We start from the raw sequence: 19,451 nt of genomic DNA, 5'->3' as shown, positions 1-19,451 counted from the left end.
TTTTAAATTGCATATCATCATTTATTTATTGTCACACAGAGCAGAAGAATTTTGCCAAAACAAACACATTTCCTTTGATTTAATTATACATCAAATGATTTATGTCAAGGATGAGGGACATCCACTAGTTGCAGAACTTGCAGTCACCTGATTTTTACAGACGATGGCGCCATTGCTCTCATGAAGCAGCAGGTTGGAGGCAGAGTTTTTAGATTACTCCGGTTGCAATGCCTCGCTTGAATGAAGTAAACTTTTCACCTGGATAACGTCAACATTCAGGGTGAATGTAATGTGAGAAATTGGGATAAAAAAATAAAAATAAAAAATTTATTAATTATTATTATTTTTGATCGGATCGGGAAAGATCGGTATCGGTAGATACTCAAAATCACATGATCGGGATCGGATCGGGAGCAAAAAAATGTGATCGGGACATCCCTAGTTACCACACTTTCTTTCAAAAGTGGTTATCAGCGGTTACAGGCAGCCATGTTGGAAGAAAGACAACTACTACACACAAACATTCTGTGCAAAGGGTATCTATTGTGTATAACTGTGTCTGAGGGTCCCGCGGGCCAATCTGGTGACAAAGGGTTTCAGGTAGGCATGTCCGATATTATCGGCCGATATTGGCAATAAAATGTGATATTGGAAAATATCGGTATCGGTTTGCAAAAAAAAAAGTATATATTTTTTTACATTTCTATAACCTTTATTTACCCAGGCAAGCAAGTAAGAACAAATTCTGATTTTATTTATTGTCAAAAGTATGCATAATGTTGTGTTAATTCCACAACAAGAGATATGTAATGTTAATTACCTGAAATTATTCCGTTCTTTGGGGGGGGGAACCCTGCATATATCGGTATCGGTTGATATCGGTTGATATCGGTATCGGAAATTAAGAGTTGGACAATATCGGTATATCGGTACCGTATCGGTAAAAAAGCCAATATCGAGCATCCCTAGTTTCCGGGCCTTTGCAGTGATGGCGCCGACACTGTGGAACAAGCTCCCTCTCAAGATCAAGTCTGCCAACAACACCGTACAGACATTCAAGACCTCGCTTAAAACCCACCTTTTTTCGCTCTGGATGATCACTGAGTTACTTTGCTGGTGTGTTGTGTGTCTGAGGTGTTCTTATGTTCTCTGTCTGTCCGTCTGCCTGGTTCCGTTTTCTTTGGACTGTCCATTTATTCGTATAATTTTTTTTCCCCGGGCTGCACCCCGGACCGATGTACAAATTGGCTGGGGGTCGCATTGTAAATGAAAATATCATATATCATATCATATTATCATATCATTGGGTGTGATTTCATCTCTGCAGGCACGCACAAAATGGAGTGCTTGAATCCCGGCCAGAGCGACAACCGCAGGAACGTGATCGAGGGGATCCAGTATCCGTTTGGAATCGCCTCTTACGGGAAGAACATCTATTACACCGACTGGAGGAGGTACGTTTTAAGGTCGCCGCGTAAAAAGTCTTGCTATGTACAGCAGTACCGTAGTCACATGGTGGCCGTTTTGCTCTTGTCATGCTCAGGTCGGGATGCCTGGACAGAGCAAAATGGCCGCCGTGTGAATATGATCAATTGTATACCTTTTGAAAGACAACTTTAGTTAGTAGCTGATCTTTATCAAGGTGGGGGGGGGGGGGGGTGTACATGGAATGTAAAATGCAAATACTAACAACTCTTTATTATTTCAACAAATGTAAATCTTAGGGCGGTCAGGTGGCGTAGCGGAGATTGTGCTCGTCACCAATGCAAGAGGCTGCGGTCTCGACTCCCGGAGAGTCAGCATTGCCTTGGCTTGGGCTGATCGCTATACAGTACTAACTCGTTTGGCTGAGTTAGGGGGAGGGGAGCCGTGGGTGGGTCCTGGGCGTTGTGGACAGCGACCCCTACAGTTCGGTCGGGGCACCTGCACAGCGAGGGTAGGATCTGGAGAAAGGTAGTGTGACCTTCCACACGTTACACTCTCCCGGTGAGAATCTGCGCTGCCAGGCTGGCTGCCGGCTGGCTGGCTGCACATGCGTCGGAGGAAAGCATGTGACAGTCTCCGGCCTCCCGGACCAACAGTAGGGGGGGGTGCGCAACAACCAGGAAGGGGGTTGGGAATTGGCATAACGACTAACAGTGGGATGGGAGAAAAATTGGAAAAAAGGAGGGGGGAAAAGATAATAAAAAAATAAAAATAAAATAAATGTAAATCTTTTAGACTACCACATGCTGCCCTACTGTCAATCTGGGGAGAGGGTGTAGACTACCACATGCTGCCCTACTGTCGGTCTGGGGAGGGTGTAGACTACCACATGCTGCCCTACTGTCGGTCTGGGGAGGGTGTAGACTACCACATGCTGCCCTACTGTCAGTCTGGGGAGGGTGTAGACTACCACATGCTGCCCTACTGTCAGTCTGGGGAGGGTGTAGACTACCACATGCTGCCCTACTGTCGGTCTGGGGAGGGTGTAGACTACCACATGCTGCCCTACTGTCAGTCTGGGGAGGGTGTAGACTACCACATGCTGCCCTACTGTCAGTCTGGGGAGGGTGTAGACTACCACATGCTGCCCTACTGTCAGTCTGGGGAGGGTGTAGACTACCACACGCTGCCCTACTGTCGGTCTGGGGAGGGTGTAGACTACCACATGCTGCCCTACTGTCGGTCTGGGGAGGGTGTAGACTACCACACGCTGCCCTACTGTCGGTCTGGGGAGGGTGTAGACTACCACATGCTGCCCTACTGTCGGTATGGGGAGGGTGTAGACTACCACATGCTGCCCTACTGTCGGTCTGGGGAGGGTGTAGACTACCACATGCTGCCCTACTGTCGGTCTGGGGAGGGTGTAGACTACCACATGCTGCCCTACTGTCGGTCTGGGGAGGGTGTAGACTACCACATGCTGCCCTACTGTCGGTCTGGGGAGGGTGTAGACTACCACATGCTGCCCTACTGTCGGTCTGGGGAGGGTGTAGACTACCACATGCTGCCCTACTGTCGGTCTGGGGAGGGTGTAGACTACCACATGCCTCCTCCAATACATGTGGAGTCGCCAGCTTCTCCTGCCAGGTACTTTGGACCCGAAGGAGCAGGCCACCTGCAGATCTGAGGGTACGGGTGGAGGATTGTGGAGTGATGAGTTCATGAAAGTAGAGGGATGCTAAGGGATGCTGTCACCTACCCGCAAGCCCAATTTGGGTCGCGACCCGTAGTTTGAGAACCACTGCAAGTCTAGAGGAATAGTTTTGTTTGTTTGTTTGTTACAAACATGAAGGACAGAGTGCAGCCCTGTGGTGGTTCAGAGCTTCAGATGTCAGGAGCCCGGATCTGTCAAGGTGTCACTGCAGAGGAGGTCGGAGAACGGGGTCAAAGGTCGGAGAACGGGGTCAAAGGTCTAGCACCTCCTCTGACTCCCGACACCTCCCTGAAAAAACACCAGGCCTTGATGTTCTCTCAGACTGACACTCGGCAGCCACAGGCACAGGGGTTATTTATAGAGGATGGCTGGCCGGGGACGGTATAACATTATGTCATTGGCTGGCCGCTTTTATCCAAAGCAGGGGGGGGGGGGGGGCAGCCATCCATGGGAATAGAACCCCTAACCCTGGCGTGGCTAGTGCCATACTCTGTCCATTGGGCTACGCAGGAGACCGCGCCAGATACACAGAGTAGCGGAAAAGACGAGCAGCGCAAGAAGTCATGTTAAAGGAACACGCCAACGTTACCGTTCAGTAGAAAGCAATGCGGCTGCAAGCTAGCCCAGTTTAGCACAAATTAATGGAAGCGCATACGGACCACTAGCCTAGCTTAAAACTCCGGGACGCCTGTTACTGTTCCGCAACTGTAGCTACTTCCGGGGTAGGCCTGATTGGCCCCGACAGGCACGTGACAGGCGCGGCCACGCCTCGCGGCAGCCACAGGACGCGCAACGAGGCTGCTGAGAGCTGTCGCTCGGAAATGCGGAAATAGGCTGTCTATTGCCATTCTCTAAGACAAACTCTAACCTTAACCAGCTCCTTAACAGCGCCTAAACTTAACCCTTTAACCTTAAGCAACTCCGAAACTATGCCTAACCTTAACCTTAACCTTAACCATGCCTAACCTTAACCATAATAAGGCATAACCAACTCCGAAAGAATATTGCCATTCTCTAAGACAAACTCTAACCTTAACCAGCTCCTTAACAGCGCCTAAACTTAACCTTTCTAACCATAACCAACTCCGAAACAATGCCTAACCTTAACCAACTCCGAAACAATGCTTAAAGTTAACATGCCCAAACTTAACGGCGAACGAATGCACGTTAAAAAAGAAAAAAAAAGAAAAATGAAGGGAATCGAACTCGCCAGCAACGGACGGTAGGATCCACACCAATGCAACGCTGCCAATTGAGCTATTTCTGGATAGTGAAAAAGGGCGTATTACTACATAATGTTGCCGCGGAGCGTGCCGCGCGGCAGAGAAAGTTGCGCGTCCTGAGGCTGCCGCGGGGGCGTGGCCGCGCCTGTCACGTGCCTGTCGGGGCCAATCAGGGCCTACCCCGGAAGTAGCTACAGTTGCGGAACAGTAACAGGCCTCCGGGACGGGTGTTTATGTCCAACAACTAGGCTAGCTGCTTCCATTTATTTGTCGTAAGCCGGGTAGCTTTCTACTGAAAGCACAGAGAGGAAATTGGTATCTATCTTCTTGTCTGACTTTGGAGAAGATGGTAGATAGTAGTATAGACACAGTAGATAGTAGTATAGACATAGTATAGTAGATAGTAGTATAGACATAGTAGATAGTAGAAAAAAATATCCAGGACAGGTGTTTTTGGCCAACAGCTATAGGCTAGCCGCTAGCTGATCCGTATCCGCTTCCATTCATTTGTGCTAAGCTAGGCTAGCTTGCAGCCCGATAGCTTCCTACTAAACGCACAGAGAGGAAATGGGTATCTATCTTCTTGTCCGACTCTGAAGAAGACGATAAGCGCATTTCACATAATGTCGGCGTGTTCCTTTATTAATAGTTATTTCCCAGTGTTATTGTAGCGGCGTGTTATTTTTGTCTCAAGTTACTTTAGTATTGCTGGTGGCGGTGGGCATAAATAAATCTACAGCAGGTATTTATGGGACACACAGCTCTGGGAAGTTTTTTTATTTTATTTTTTTTTCTATGCATGACAGTGTAAGTGAGGACCCCACTGAGAAGGAGGGGATGGGGGGGTCAAGGAGCCCGGCTTAAAAAGTGGCAGCTGCTTGCAATCTTTCAGCCTGTTGAGTGTCTGTGAGATTGACCTGTCCAGGGCCTCCCTGTGATCTCACCAGGGATGCAGCCAGGCTGGGGATCTGGAGGTGGGGGGCGGCTAGGGGGGGTGTGTGTGCGTGTGTGTGCGTGTGTGTGTGTGTGTGTGTGTGTGCGCGTGTGTGTGTGTGTGTGTGTGCATGGGGGGGTTGGGGTATGTACTATAACACGGGAGAAAGTATCTCCAGTAAACCTTCCCTCGACCCTAACGGTTTCCAGTCCTTTCAGCACAGATTTAAAGGTTTACATTCCAAACAAAAGGTTTCTATTCCTATATACAGACATATTAGCATAGTAGGTAGTAGTAGAGACATAGTAGAGAGTAGTATAGACATAGTAGAGAGTAGTATAGACATAGTAGAGAGTAGTATAGACATAGTAGAGAGTAGTATAGACATAGTAGAGAGTAGTATAGACATAGTAGAGAGTAGTATAGACATAGTAGAGAGTAGTATAGACATAGTAGAGAGTAGTATAGACATAGTAGAGAGTAGTATAGACATAGTAGAGAGTAGTATAGACATAGTAGAGAGTAGTATAGACATAGTAGAGAGTAGTATAGACATAGTAGAGAGTAGTATAGACATAGTAGAGAGTAGTATAGACATAGTAGAGAGTAGTATAGACATAGTAGAGAGTAGTATAGACATAGTAGATAGTAGTATAGACATAGTAGATAGTAGTATAGACATAGTAGATAGTAGAGAGTAGTATAGACATAGTAGAGAGTAGTATAGACATAGTAGATAGTAGAGAGTAGTATAGACATAGTAGAGAGTAGTATAGACATAGTAGATAGTAGGTAGTAGTATAGACATAGTAGATAGTAGGTAGTAGTATAGACATAGTAGATAGTAGTATAGACATAGTAGCATAGTAGATAGTAGTATAGACATAGTAGAGAGTAGTATAGACATAGTAGATAGTAGTATAGACATAGTAGATAGTAGAGAGTAGTATAGACATAGTAGAGAGTAGTATAGACATAGTAGATAGTAGTATAGACATAGTAGATAGTAGGTAGTAGTATAGACATAGTAGCATAGTAGATAGTAGTATAGACATAGTAGATAGTAGATAGTAGTATAGACATAGTAGCATAGTAGATAGTAGTATAGACATAGTAGATAGTAGATAGTAGTATAGACATAGTAGATAGTAGTATAGATATAGATATAGAAAATGTATTTGTGTATTTCTTATTTGTGCATAGTCGTCATCTTGTCCCCCCCCCCCCCCCCCCCCCTTTGAGGACCACAATGGAAATAAACCGTAAGGTTTTATTGTGTTTCAATCCTCGACAGTTTTAAATTATATGTGATGGCTGTACATTTTGTGTATCAGTAGTATTGTATGTGATTTTAGATTGTCCAATAAATTCAATCGATCAATCAACCAGGGGGGGGGGGGGGGGGGTACACTCCGTGCAGGAAGCACCATGGGGGGAGGGTGGCTGGTGTTTCTCAAGCGTTGGGGTGAAAAGGTCCAGATGGTCTAAACACATGCATTAAAGCATTCCGTCTCCAGACGGATTTCCGTCAATTTGATTGGGGAGATCCGTCCATTTGATTCGCAGTCTGACGGAAGTATTTGCATGATTTGTAGATGCATACAGATTGAAACAAAATTGAGCCAATCAGAGGCGCCAAATATGGAAAAGGGCTTTTTTTTCCTATCGCGCCAAGCAGTCATCATCACTCAGCGACTCGAGAGACAGGTCGCCTTTTTTGCAGCCTCACGCGTCAACTGCTTGTTTACCAACGTCACAGCCACCACGCTGCTTGCACTCGCTGCTATATACCGATTAGCTAACGTTAGCTTAATAGCGTCTGTTAAATGGAAGGAGTAAGCCGGCCACTAAAAAGAGAACCCACCGCGGGGTTCTCAGATGAAAAGGATCAGCGGGACCACCTAACAAAAAGTTTCGAGAGGAGAGGACGTTTGAAGAGACTGGCTAGGCAGCGCTACTGGGGGCTGTAGTGGTGAGTTAACTTGTTCCGTGTGCCGCAACGATGTCAAAAAGAAAAACAGAAACAACACGTTTGTCATTGTCGTGTTACTTCACAGTACAATATGTGAGTCCCCTGCTGTGGTTGTGAGTATACGTTTATTAGCTTAACTCCGTAGCAACATCACACAGGTGTATCTGTAGACAGTCTCCTCCCCACCGTATATATTCTCTCTGTCAGGATCTATGGGTAACATTACTGTATATTTGCATATCGTATATGTCACAAATGTAACGGTACTATATACCTGTAGTATGTCCCTATGCCATAAATGTCATGATGTCAATGTCATGCATGTCATAAATGTCACTGAATTGAAAATGGGGGACCCTGATGATGTAAACAAGACAAACGTCTTTCTCTGGTCTGCATCCCCTTAACAATTGTGTGTATTGAGCCATACTGTATTGTACCCATTCTGCAATCGGTTAAATATTGATTGATTGTTATAACGGATTGCAGAATGGGTACAGTACAGCTCAATACACACAATTGTCAAGGGGTTGCAGACCAGAGAAAGACTTTCCTCTTTACATCAGGGTCCCCCATTTTCAATTCATCATAACATATATGACATACATGACATACAGATAGATAATACTGCTACATCTATACATTTATGACGTACCAGATTTACACAGTATTGTTTGTGATACAATAAGAGTCTAAAAAAGAGAGCATATACATTTGACGAAGAAACTGTACATTGGAGGAGGTTGGGTGGAGGGGGGGGGGACTGTACATTGGAGGTGGTTGGGGAGGGAAGGGTTGGGTAGGCGGGGTGGGGGGGTAACTGTACATTGGATTATCGACGAAACCGAAACAAGTAGGCTCCCTTAAAACGCCAACGCTATTAAAAAGAAATACAGTGGAGGTTAAAATAAGAATATGACTTGGCCTGAAAAAAATTTCAGTCAGGAGATATTTTTTTGCTTTAATCCCTGTCTAAACAAGTTGTGTTGCTTATGTGTGTGTGTGTGTGTGTGTGTGTGTGTGTGTGTGTGTGTGTGTGTGTGTGTGTGTGTGTGTGTGTGTGTGTGTGTTTTTAATCCACCAGGGACGCCGTGATCACAGTGGATCGCAACGCCGGCAGAGAGACCGACGAGTTCCAGCCGCTGAAGCGCACCAAACTATACGGCATCACCACAGCTTACGCCGAATGTCCCTCAGGTAAACACACTACAGTTTACTGTCCCTCAGGTAAACACACTACAGTTTACTGTCCCTCAGGTAAACACACTACAGCTTACTGTCCCTCAGGTAAACACACTACAGTTTACTGTCCCTCAGGTAAACACACTACAGTTTACTGTCCCTCAGGTAAACACACTACAGTTTACTGTCCCTCAGGTAAACACACTACAGTTTACTGTCCCTCAGGTAAACAACACACTACAGACTACTGTCCCTCAGGTAAACACACTACAGACTACTGTCCCTCAGGTAAACACACTACAGCTTACTGTCCCTCAGGTAAACACACTACAGACTACTGTCCCTCAGGTAAACACACTACAGTTTACTGTCCCTCAGGTAAACACACTACAGTTTACTGTCCCTCAGGTAAACACACTACAGACTACTGTCCCTCAGGTAAACACACTACAGTTTACTGTCCCTCAGGTAAACACACTACAGCAGACTGTCCCTCAGGTAAACACACTACAGACTACTGTCCCTCAGGTAAACACACTACAGTTTACTGTCCCTCAGGTAAACACACTACAGTTTACTGTCCCTCAGGTAAACACACTACAGTTTACTGTCCCTCAGGTAAACACACTACAGACTACTGTCCCTCAGGTAAACACACTACAGACTACTGTCCCTCAGGTAAACACACCACAGTTTACTGTCCCTCAGGTAAACAACACACTACAGACTACTGTCCCTCAGGTAAACACACTACAGACTACTGTCCCTCAGGTAAACACACCCCTCACCCCCCCCCCCCCCCCCCATTCCCAAGAGGAACTACCGTATAGAGCTGAGCCCAAACGTTCGAACCTTCGTTCGTTACGTTGGCATTCGAATTCTAAATCAACATTCGAACAACAAACACATATTTTTTGTATGTGTCTATTCATTCTGTTTAAACCAATGGGATTTTTCTTCACAGTTGCAGATAAAGATTAGGCTACACTAATATTATAGTATTAAAAGAAACTGATGAGTTATATTCATTAAAGAAAGTTGATTTAATAAAAAAAAGAAAATACTAATTTGATCAGATTAATCACTTTATTCAAATTGAGGATTTAGTTTGAGGATATTTCTAAAAAGATTTAAACTTTTCTTAAATCTTTTGAATTTTTGAATTAAAAACTAAGGTTCGAACGTAAACAATATAATACATTTTTTTATACTTTATACTAAAATACTAGGTCTTGTGGCATGTTTTAGTTAAAACATCCCCATTTCATGTAAATTCAGTTGAATTGCAACTCTGCACTGTAACATTCAATATGCAGCGCACTCCTCCATCGCATCCAGAGACCAGCGACTGTAACAGGAGAAGGATCACTGTGGTCGTTTTGAACGGGGAAATCTGTAACACTAAAGATGGCGGCAACGACAAAGAATTGCTGCAAAATAAACATCAATTTGTTGTTTAAATAATACAATGATTTTTAAAAAATATATATACTAATAAAAATATCGATATTTATCGATAATTTGGTCCCGATTTATCGATTCTTCCAAATGGCATATCGTCTCAGCCTTAAAACACACCACAGCTTACGCCGACTGTCCCTCAGGTAAACACACCCCTCGCCCCCCCGGTTCCCAAGAGGAACTACCATATATGGAGCTTCTCAAACACGGCAGACATAAACATCTCAATTAGGGATGTCCGATATTATCGGCCGATGTTGGCATTAAAATGTAATATATCGGAAATTATCGCTATCGGTTTATTATTCTTTTTATTATTTACATTTATTTAACCTTTATTTACCCAGGCGAGCAAGTAAGAACAAATTCTTATTTTATTTATTGTGAAAAGTATGCATAATGTTGTGTTAATTCCACGACAAGAGATATGTAATGTTAATTACCTGAAATTATTCAGTTTATCGGTATCGGAAATTAAGAGTTGGACAATATCGGTATATCGGATATCTGTAAAAAAGCCAATATCGAACATCCCTAATCTCAATAGAAATGGCCCCCAACGTATAATGCCTAATGCCTGTATACTCTGTTGCCTATAATCTGTCTGAATATACCTGTATATAATTCTTCTACTTATACACCTGCATATATAAAATATGGGGAGAAAACAATAATATAATATTATTTATTCAATAGGTTAAGGAGAAATAATCAGAGTAAAGGAAGCACTGGTTAGTTTACTTCCTGTTTGGGCAGAGATGTTTGACGGTGGAACTGTCGTCCAACTCTCTGCGTAGGAGTGCACTTGCAATGTTTGCTGATATCAATAACCGACAGGAAACCCACATGGGGCCCAAGCTGTTCCCTAGCAACAGTGAAGCCGTCTGTATCCTGTTGCACTGTCTTCTAATACAATAGTTAATAGGAAATAAACATGGACCCCTAGCAGCAGAATCCTACTGAAAAGGTCTACTGACTGTAGTCTATTTGATTTGTAGGGCGCTTTATAGTTGTGGAGCAAATCTCAAAGCGCTACATTTTTAAAGAACATAAAAACTAGCAAGAGAGATTTTTTTTTAGTAAAAAAAGAACACTAAAACTAGTAAAAGAGTAAAAAAAATTACATAAAATAAGAAGGGCTAAAACTGCTAAAAGAACATAAAATGTGTGGAGCTAAAACTAGATCAAAATCAACAAAAGGCTCAGTAGTAACATACAGTACAGTAGTAACAGGACTGTATGTGTCTCTCTAAGATTGTTTGTGTCTTTTCAATGTTGTTGAAAACAGTGTCTGGTCAGTCACATGGGTCTCCCAGTCCCTTCCGCTCTGCAGTAAACACAAAATACATTTCCTCTCCTGATTGGATAAAGTGGGAAGGGATACCAGAAAATGTATTATTTTGAGAGACCCATGTTACTGACCAGACACTCTGTATCAGTGATGGCCGTTGGAATGTAGAGCTATTTAACACATATAACAATAAAATACCACTTACAGTGCCTTTAACACTTTGAGTGCCAACGACGAGAAATCTCGTTGTTCGCCGCCATGCGTCGAGTGCCAACGACGAGAAATCTCGTTATTTAATCGTTATTGCTTTTATTAGCGATATCCATTAATTTTTCATCAATCCAGCCTCACATTATCATTGGGCTCTGACCTCGAAAAGGGAAAATACCGCCCCCTATCGTCTCCCGGATGGTAATGCACCCATTGGATTGGACTCAATGGAAATGCATGGGGGGAAAAAAACCCGGATTCCACATTTTACTTCTCAGGCATGTAACCCGAGACGATTGCATTCATTGGGGACCCTCAGAGCAGCGTGGAATATGTGGTTCGAGGTTGGATCGTAATCTTTTTTTTCTTCTAGAAATTTCCAAAAACTTCAGTTTTTCAAAACAGTATAAAACGGAAATGTACCGATGAAAAAACAATCCGTTTCGTACATGTTGACTGCAAGCAAGTCATTGATAAGCGACAGGCATATTAGACACATAGCCATAATATAGAATATAGAAATAGCTCAGCGAAAATCATGAAATATCGGAAAATCAGTCCCAAAAGGCTGGCATTCAAGCGATAAATCGTGCGCCCCTTGCTGGCACTCAATGTGTTAATATATACGTTTAAAACGTTTAACTATCCAGGGCACATTTACTGAGCACAGCCTGCTCTTTTTTATGCTCAAGACTTTAGGCCAGTTGCATAGACAGTTGAATTTTCCTTTCTTACCATATTGGGTATGCTGTATTCACATACATTCTTGAAGAATTTGATACATAGATGAAATATTATGCTTTTTGGAGCGCCGCTAACCCGTTGTAAATCACAAAAAAAGGTCGGTTTTTACAACCATTCTTCCCAAACATTACAGACGCAAACAAGCCTTTCATTACTGGAGATCTCCCCTTTGAAAGTGGACCCTAGGCCACTAGAGACCCAAGGTTAAGCTGTGTGTGTGTGTGTGTGTGTGTGTGTGTGTGTGTGTGTGTGTGTGTGTGTGTGTGTGTGTGTGTGTGTGTGTGTGTGTGTGTGTGTGTGTGTGTGTGTGTGGTGGGGGCCCCCCACTAGAGACCCAGTTCTCAGAGAAAAGAAAAACGCTGTGACGGTCACATATTTGGGGGGGGGGCTACCTCCGATTCAGGCTTGAGTATCACCTACTGCCAGGGGTGTAAAAAGTACCCAGAAATTATACTTAAATGAAAGTATGGGTACCGTCTCAAAATCGTACTCAAGTAAAAGTCACAGTATCTGGCTAAAAACACACTTGAGTAAAAGTCAAAACGTTTCTACTTTTAAATGTACTTAATACTAAAAAGTAAAAGTAAAAACTTTTTTACCTGACTGTCTATTCTTCTGATAGCAGGTGTTTAATGATAGCAAAGATCCCCGCTTTCTAGTCTTGCACAAGGACCAATCGGCATGGGGTATGGGTGGGTTCATTTTCCATTGATGGGGATTTGATTGGCTGTTTTTAAATAAAGAGCGGCCGCAGGATTAATAACGTAATAACAAGTTAGTTCGGCCAGAGGAACTAATATACTAATTAAAATAGTTGGACCTGTGAGATTTGTACTTTGTAGGTCTGCATTTAAAATGTAAGGAGTAAAAAGTATGTTTTTTTTCCGTCTGAAATGTAAAAGTGTACAAACCTAATAATACTCGAGTAAAGTACAACCCCCCCCCCCCCCCCCCCCCAAAAAACAGTACTTAAGTATTGCAACGAAGTACAATTACTCAACTACTTTAAACACCCCTGCCTACCGACCGTCATCATTCACGTGGAACTCTTTAGGAGTGGAACTGAAGCCCGGGGGCCGTCGTGACCTCGCTTCCCCGGGGTGAAGGCCGTCGAGAGAGGGAGAGAGAGAACAAGCGCTCAGGGAGAGCCTGGAACATTGTTGACACGCTCCTCGCCCCCCCCCCCCCCCCCCCCCGGAGGCGGGCAGCTGGAGGGGTTTCCCTGGCCGTTCGTCATTACGGAGTAAAGGGGGGAGGATTGAGGTTAACTGTGTGCATAACATCCACCCTCTAAGATTACATGAAGCCAGGGAATGCTGAGCACGGCACAGGGGGGGGGCCTCCGGCATCTGGAGATCGCTGCGTGTGTGTGTGTCCCCCCCCCCGCCCCCCCGCTTAGCAAACAGAGGAGAGGCCGGGCGCCCCCGACCCTGGTGGGTTACCTGTACGGGTGCCTGTTGGTTCAATCAGGGCTTTTTTTTCCTCCTTTCTTTTCTTCGAAAGCAGGAAGTACTGCATTAAAGGAACAGTTCACTCGTTTGTGGAAAGCCTCTCTGGTTTATCGATAGGGTCAGTTAGTATGTCTCTGGGATAGTAGGTAGTATTATATACATAGTACAGTACATAGTAGATAGTAGTATAGTAGCATAGTAGATAGTAGTATATACGTACATAGTAGCATAGTAGATAGTAGTATATACATAGTAGCATAGTGGATAGTAGTATATACGTACATAGTAGCATAGTAGATAGTAGTATATACATAGTAGCATAGTGGATAGTAGTATATACGTACATAGTAGCATAGTAGGTAGTATTATATACATAGTACAGTACATAGTAGATAGTAGTATATACATAGTAGCATAGTGGATAGTAGTATATACATAGTAGCATAGTAGATACTAGTAGTATAGACATATTAGCATAGTAGGTAGTAGGTAGTAGGATAGACATAGTAGCATAGTAGATAGTAGATGGTAGTATAGACATATTAGCATAGTAGGTAGTAGAATAGACATATTAGCATAGTAGATAGTAGTATAGACATAGTAGATAGTAGTATAGATATATTAGAATAGTAGATATTAGCATAGTAGATAGTAATATAGACATATTAGCATAGTACATAGTAGGTAGTAGTATAGACATAGTAGCATAGTAGATAGTAGTATTGGATCGAGGTTTGAACGCTCCCAAGCACTGGAATACACAAACGCCATGTAGGATGCATTCTTTTACTTTAGATACTTAAGTACATTCAATAGAAAATACTTCTCTACTTTTACTTAAGTAGAATTCGAATGGAGGACTTTCACTTTTACCAGAGTACTCCATTTATCTTGGTATTTCTACTTTTACTTTTAAGTAAAGGAACTGTGTACTTCTTCCACCACTGCTGGTTAACCGCTGACCGAAGCTCCCTGACCATCCCCCGCCTTTCCACGCTGCTCGGTTGGGCTGTCGGGTATCTGATGAGCTCAGGTCCGCTGGTTGTCTGTTCATAAACTCACGTAGAGATATCTGTTCATAAACTCACGTAGAGATATCTGTTCATAAACTCACGTAGAGATATCTGTCCATAAACTCACGTTGATATATCTGTCCATAAACTCACGTAGAGATATCTGTTCATAAACTCACGTAGAGATATCTGTTCATAAACTCACGTAGAGATATCTGTTCATAAACTCACGTAGAGATATCTGTTCATAAACTCACGTAGAGATATCTGTCCATAAACTCACATAGAGATATCTGTTCATAAACTCACGTAGAGATATCTGTTCATAAACTCACGTAGAGATATCTGTCCATAAACTCACGTAGAGATATCTGTTCATAAACTCACATAGAGATATCTGTTCATAAACTCACGTAGAGATATCTGTTCATAAACTCACGTAGAGATATCTGTTCATAAACTCACATAGAGATATCTGTTCATAAACTCACAGAGATATCTGTTCATAAACTCACGTAGAGATATCTGTTCATAAACTCACATAGAGATATCTGTTCATAAACTCACGTAGAGATATCTGTCCATAAACTCACGTAGAGATATCTGTCCATAAACTCACAGAGATATCTGTCCATAAACTCACGTAGAGATATCTGTTCATAAACTCACGTAGAGATATCTGTTCATAAACTCACGTAGAGATATCTGTTCATAAACTCACGTAGAGATATCTGTTCATAAACTCACGTAGAGATATCTGTTCATAAACTCACGTAGAGATATCTGTTCATAAACTCACGTAGAGATATCTGTCCATAAACTCACGTAGATATATCTGTCCATAAACTCACGTAGAGATATCTGTTCATAAACTCACGTAGAGATATCTGTCCATAAACTCACGTAGAGATATCTGTTCATAAACTCACGTAGAGATATCTGTTCATAAACTCACGTAGATATATCTGTTCATAAACTCACGTAGATATATCTGTCCATAAACTCACGTAGAGATATCTGTTCATAAACTCACGTAGAGATATCTGTCCATAAACTCACGTAGAGATATCTGTTCATAAACTCACGTAGAGATATCTGTTCATAAACTCACGTAGAGATATCTGTTCATAAACTCACGTAGAGATATCTGTCCATAAACTCACATAGAGATATCTGTTCATAAACTCACGTAGAGATGTATATACATTCAAATATTTACATTTACTGCATATATACAGTATAATATACATATCTGTCTGAATATACCTGCATATAATCCTTCTATATACCTACTTATACACCTGCATATAACATATAACTCTGTATGATAGCATGTACAATCGTGCTGAATATACATTCAAATATTTAAATTTAGCATGTACAATAGTACAATATATACAATATATATATATACTCTTACCGTATAAATATGTATCCACATGTCTGTACATATTATGTGCATATAATCCTTTTTACATATCTGTAGATACTATATCTATATCTGTACATATCTGTAGATACTATATATCTGTATATATCTGTAGATACTATATCTATATCTGTACATATCTGTAGATACTATATCTATATCTGTACATATCTGTAGATACTATATATCTGTAGATACTATATCTATATCTGTACATATCTGTAGATACTATATCTATATCTGTACATATCTGTAGATACTATATATCTGTAGATACTATATCTATATCTGTACATATCTGTAGATACTATATCTATATCTAACACTGCTGGCCAGTATGAATTACTACCATAGTGTCTTTATACCTATATATCTGTACATATTAATACGACAACTCTGTACATACATCTGATTAGCACTATTACTCAGTAGTATTCATTTATATATTTTATACCCAGTCTAATCACCTGTACTGTACATTATATATTACTATTGCACTTTACTGTTACATTTGCACTCAGGTTGGATGCTTCTTTTTGTTCTGTACTTGTGCTGCATGATTGATTGATTGATTGATTGAACATTTTATTAACAGATTGCAGAATGGGTACAATACAGTACAGCTCAATACACACAATTGTTAACGGGACGCAGACCAGAGAAAGACTTTCGTCTGGTTTACATCAGGATCCCCCATTTTCAATTCATCATAACATATATGACATACAGGTAGACAGTACTGTTGCATCTAGACATTTATGACATACCAGATATACAAATATACAGTACTGTTTGTGATACAAGAAGAGTCTAAAAAAGAGAGTATATACATTTGAGGGGGAAGAAACTGTACATTGGAGGAGGTTGGGTAGGTGGGGTGGGGGTGGGGGGGTTGTGTAGGTGGACTGTACATTGGAGGCGGTTGGGGGGGGGGGGGGGGGGGGTAGGCGGGGGGGGGGGGGGAATTGTACATTGGAGGGGGTTGATGACAATGCATTTGAATGTAATCCAATCTAAACAAGTTAATAACACCTGTTGCTTTCCCCCCCTCCAGGACGAAATTACTGTTCTGTGAACAATGGCGGCTGCACTCACCTTTGTTTACCGACGCCGAGCGGCCGCTCCTGCCGATGCCCCGACAACACGGTGGGCGTGAGCTGCGTGGAGAGAGAGGGCCGGTACTGAAGACCCGGCCGCCGCGGCCAAGAGGGATGACACCGTTTTAATAACGCCCGGTGGCGGATTAGGAGCCGCTCACTGTACTAAACTGTAGCTGTTGAAAATGCCACTGAAAAAAACAGAGGTCGACTGCTGTGCCTTTTTTTTTTATCACTCAGTGTTATAATAAATAAAAAGTTAGGTATATTATTTGAAATCATCCCTATTCCTTTATAATAAGAATTATTATAACGATAATGATAATAATAATAATAATAATAATAATAATAATAATAATAATATTAAATAAATACCATTACCATAAGCAATTGTAAATATAAGCACGTGTGTCGCCAACATTTTATTTTTCTTGAGTGCACATATTATACACTGAGAAACATCTCAAGGGATGGATCGTTTAATGTGAAATGAATCATGACGCCAGGTGCTGACTGATCCAGGTGCCACCACATCTGATCCGTTGAGTCAGTTCTGTTACATGATGGCTGGCATGTTGGAACGATCCCACGGAAGGAGCAGAGTGAAGTATGAATACAAAGTGTCTGTAAAAACGGCTGGGATGGGATTTATATGAATGCTGTGCAACTAATCAATAAACGTCTTTTGTAACACGTGTGTGTGATGACTCTGTGGGGAGGCTAGTCAGTATCACTAGCCTGACTGTCCTTATTGTGATTATGTGGTTGTGATTTATGATTATGTATATGTGTGCCTGCCATATGTGTGCCTGCCTAGTGCCTATACAGTGTTTATACATGTATAGCTTTGATTTGTCCCTGTACACTGTTTTTTTTTTTTATAGATGCACGAATGCCTAGAGAGTGAATGTACAGAATATGTTTTAAACTGTTTTTATATTAGCTTTATATATGTCCTATTTTTCTGTTTCTTTTCTGGCTTAAACATCTGGCCCAGGGACTACAACTGAAAACTAGCAGCAACCCTGCTAATGTTGGCATATTTACAGTTTTTAATTTGTATTCATTTATAAATGTATAAACTGTTGATTGATATGCACTGTCGCTGATCAAAATAAACTGAGTAAACTAAACTAAGCTTATGGCGCCCTCGTGCGTCCGTAGGGGGTTATTACAAAACTACACTATTTTATTCAGAGGTTGCTGTCGCTAGGTGTCGCTGTTGGCTTGCGGTCATTACTGTACCAGGTAAACCCCTCGCTATGCTCGTCCCACACATTTTACAGAAAATACATAATTCCATACTTCTCTGTTTTTCACAGGATATCCGTCCATTTAATTTAATAGCTTGTTTTATCAGTCATATATCAGTGTGAAGTCATTCCTTCATATTACATCAAAAGCAGAATCAGATTTTTATTGCCAAGTAGTTTACACATTTTGATTTGGTCGTTTTTGGCGCGACATTAACGGACAGACAATTACTATAAATAAAAAATAAAATAAAAAGGTGGAATAAAATTAAATTTAATATAAACTAAGAAGCACAATACAATATAATGTAATTATAAAATAAAATAAAAATAATTAGGCCAGCCCAGGGCTGTACAACTGCACGATGTGGTCAAGTATATATAGTACTAGTACATCTCGGACATTTTGGAATTCTATCTACCTTTAGGTTGAGCACATCTTTACTACTCTCGTGACGTCTCGTGGACTACACTAGGATGGCGTTGAATAATTGATCTGCCTGAGAAGGAGGGGTGACGAAACGGAACAGATTATTATGGGATAGATTTCATTGCACACCGGCAAGTTCGGCAACACGCATGATTCATCATCACACTGGCACAGCCGCGCGTGACCCACACCGTCCTGGTAGGTAGGTAGGTCGGTAGGCACGCGCTGGTGTAAATAGACCACTGCAACCATAGATATCTATAGAACACTAGATAGCTTGCCCGCGCTGCCGGCCAATGGAGAGCGACATCACTGAACCGCCGCCATCTGGCTCCAGTCAGCATTGAGAGAGAGTGAGTGAGCTGCACAGACAAAAATACTCATAACTCGCTGAAATATTGACGGATTTACAAACGGTTTGGTTTATTACAAGCATTATTAACCTGGCTATGATTCAAGCGGTTTGTAAGTATCATAACTACATCTTTGATGTTTATAGCAAAGCAAACCAACCGTTTGTAAATCCGTCAATATTTCAGCGAGTTATGAGTATTTTTGTCTGTGCAGCTCACTCACTCTCACTCAAGGCTGACTGGAGCAAGATGGCGGCGGTTCAGTGACG

General features: G+C 42.0%; 1 protein-coding gene across 2 annotated transcripts in view; it reads left to right on the top strand.

The window, feature by feature from the left end:
• The window catches only part of nid1a (nidogen 1a), a 114,713-nt gene extending 96,874 nt beyond the window's left edge, over positions 1–17,839 (top strand). For both annotated transcript variants that reach the window (XM_084322194.1, XM_084322195.1), the window contains 3 exons: positions 1,328–1,454; positions 8,353–8,465; positions 17,104–17,839. In XM_084322194.1, coding sequence (XP_084178320.1) covers positions 1,328–1,454; positions 8,353–8,465; positions 17,104–17,234 — 371 coding nt within the window. In that variant the 3' untranslated portion in view covers positions 17,235–17,839. The remainder of the gene's footprint in view (positions 1–1,327; positions 1,455–8,352; positions 8,466–17,103) is intronic.
• The last annotated feature ends 1,612 nt before the right edge of the window (positions 17,840–19,451 follow it).

Source organism: Notolepis coatsorum (genome assembly GCF_963971535.1).
Source record: "Notolepis coatsorum genome assembly, chromosome: 9".
In the NCBI taxonomy this organism is placed as follows: domain Eukaryota; kingdom Metazoa; phylum Chordata; class Actinopteri; order Aulopiformes; family Paralepididae; genus Notolepis; species Notolepis coatsorum.
This window is presented reverse-complemented; position numbering and strand designations above follow the sequence as displayed.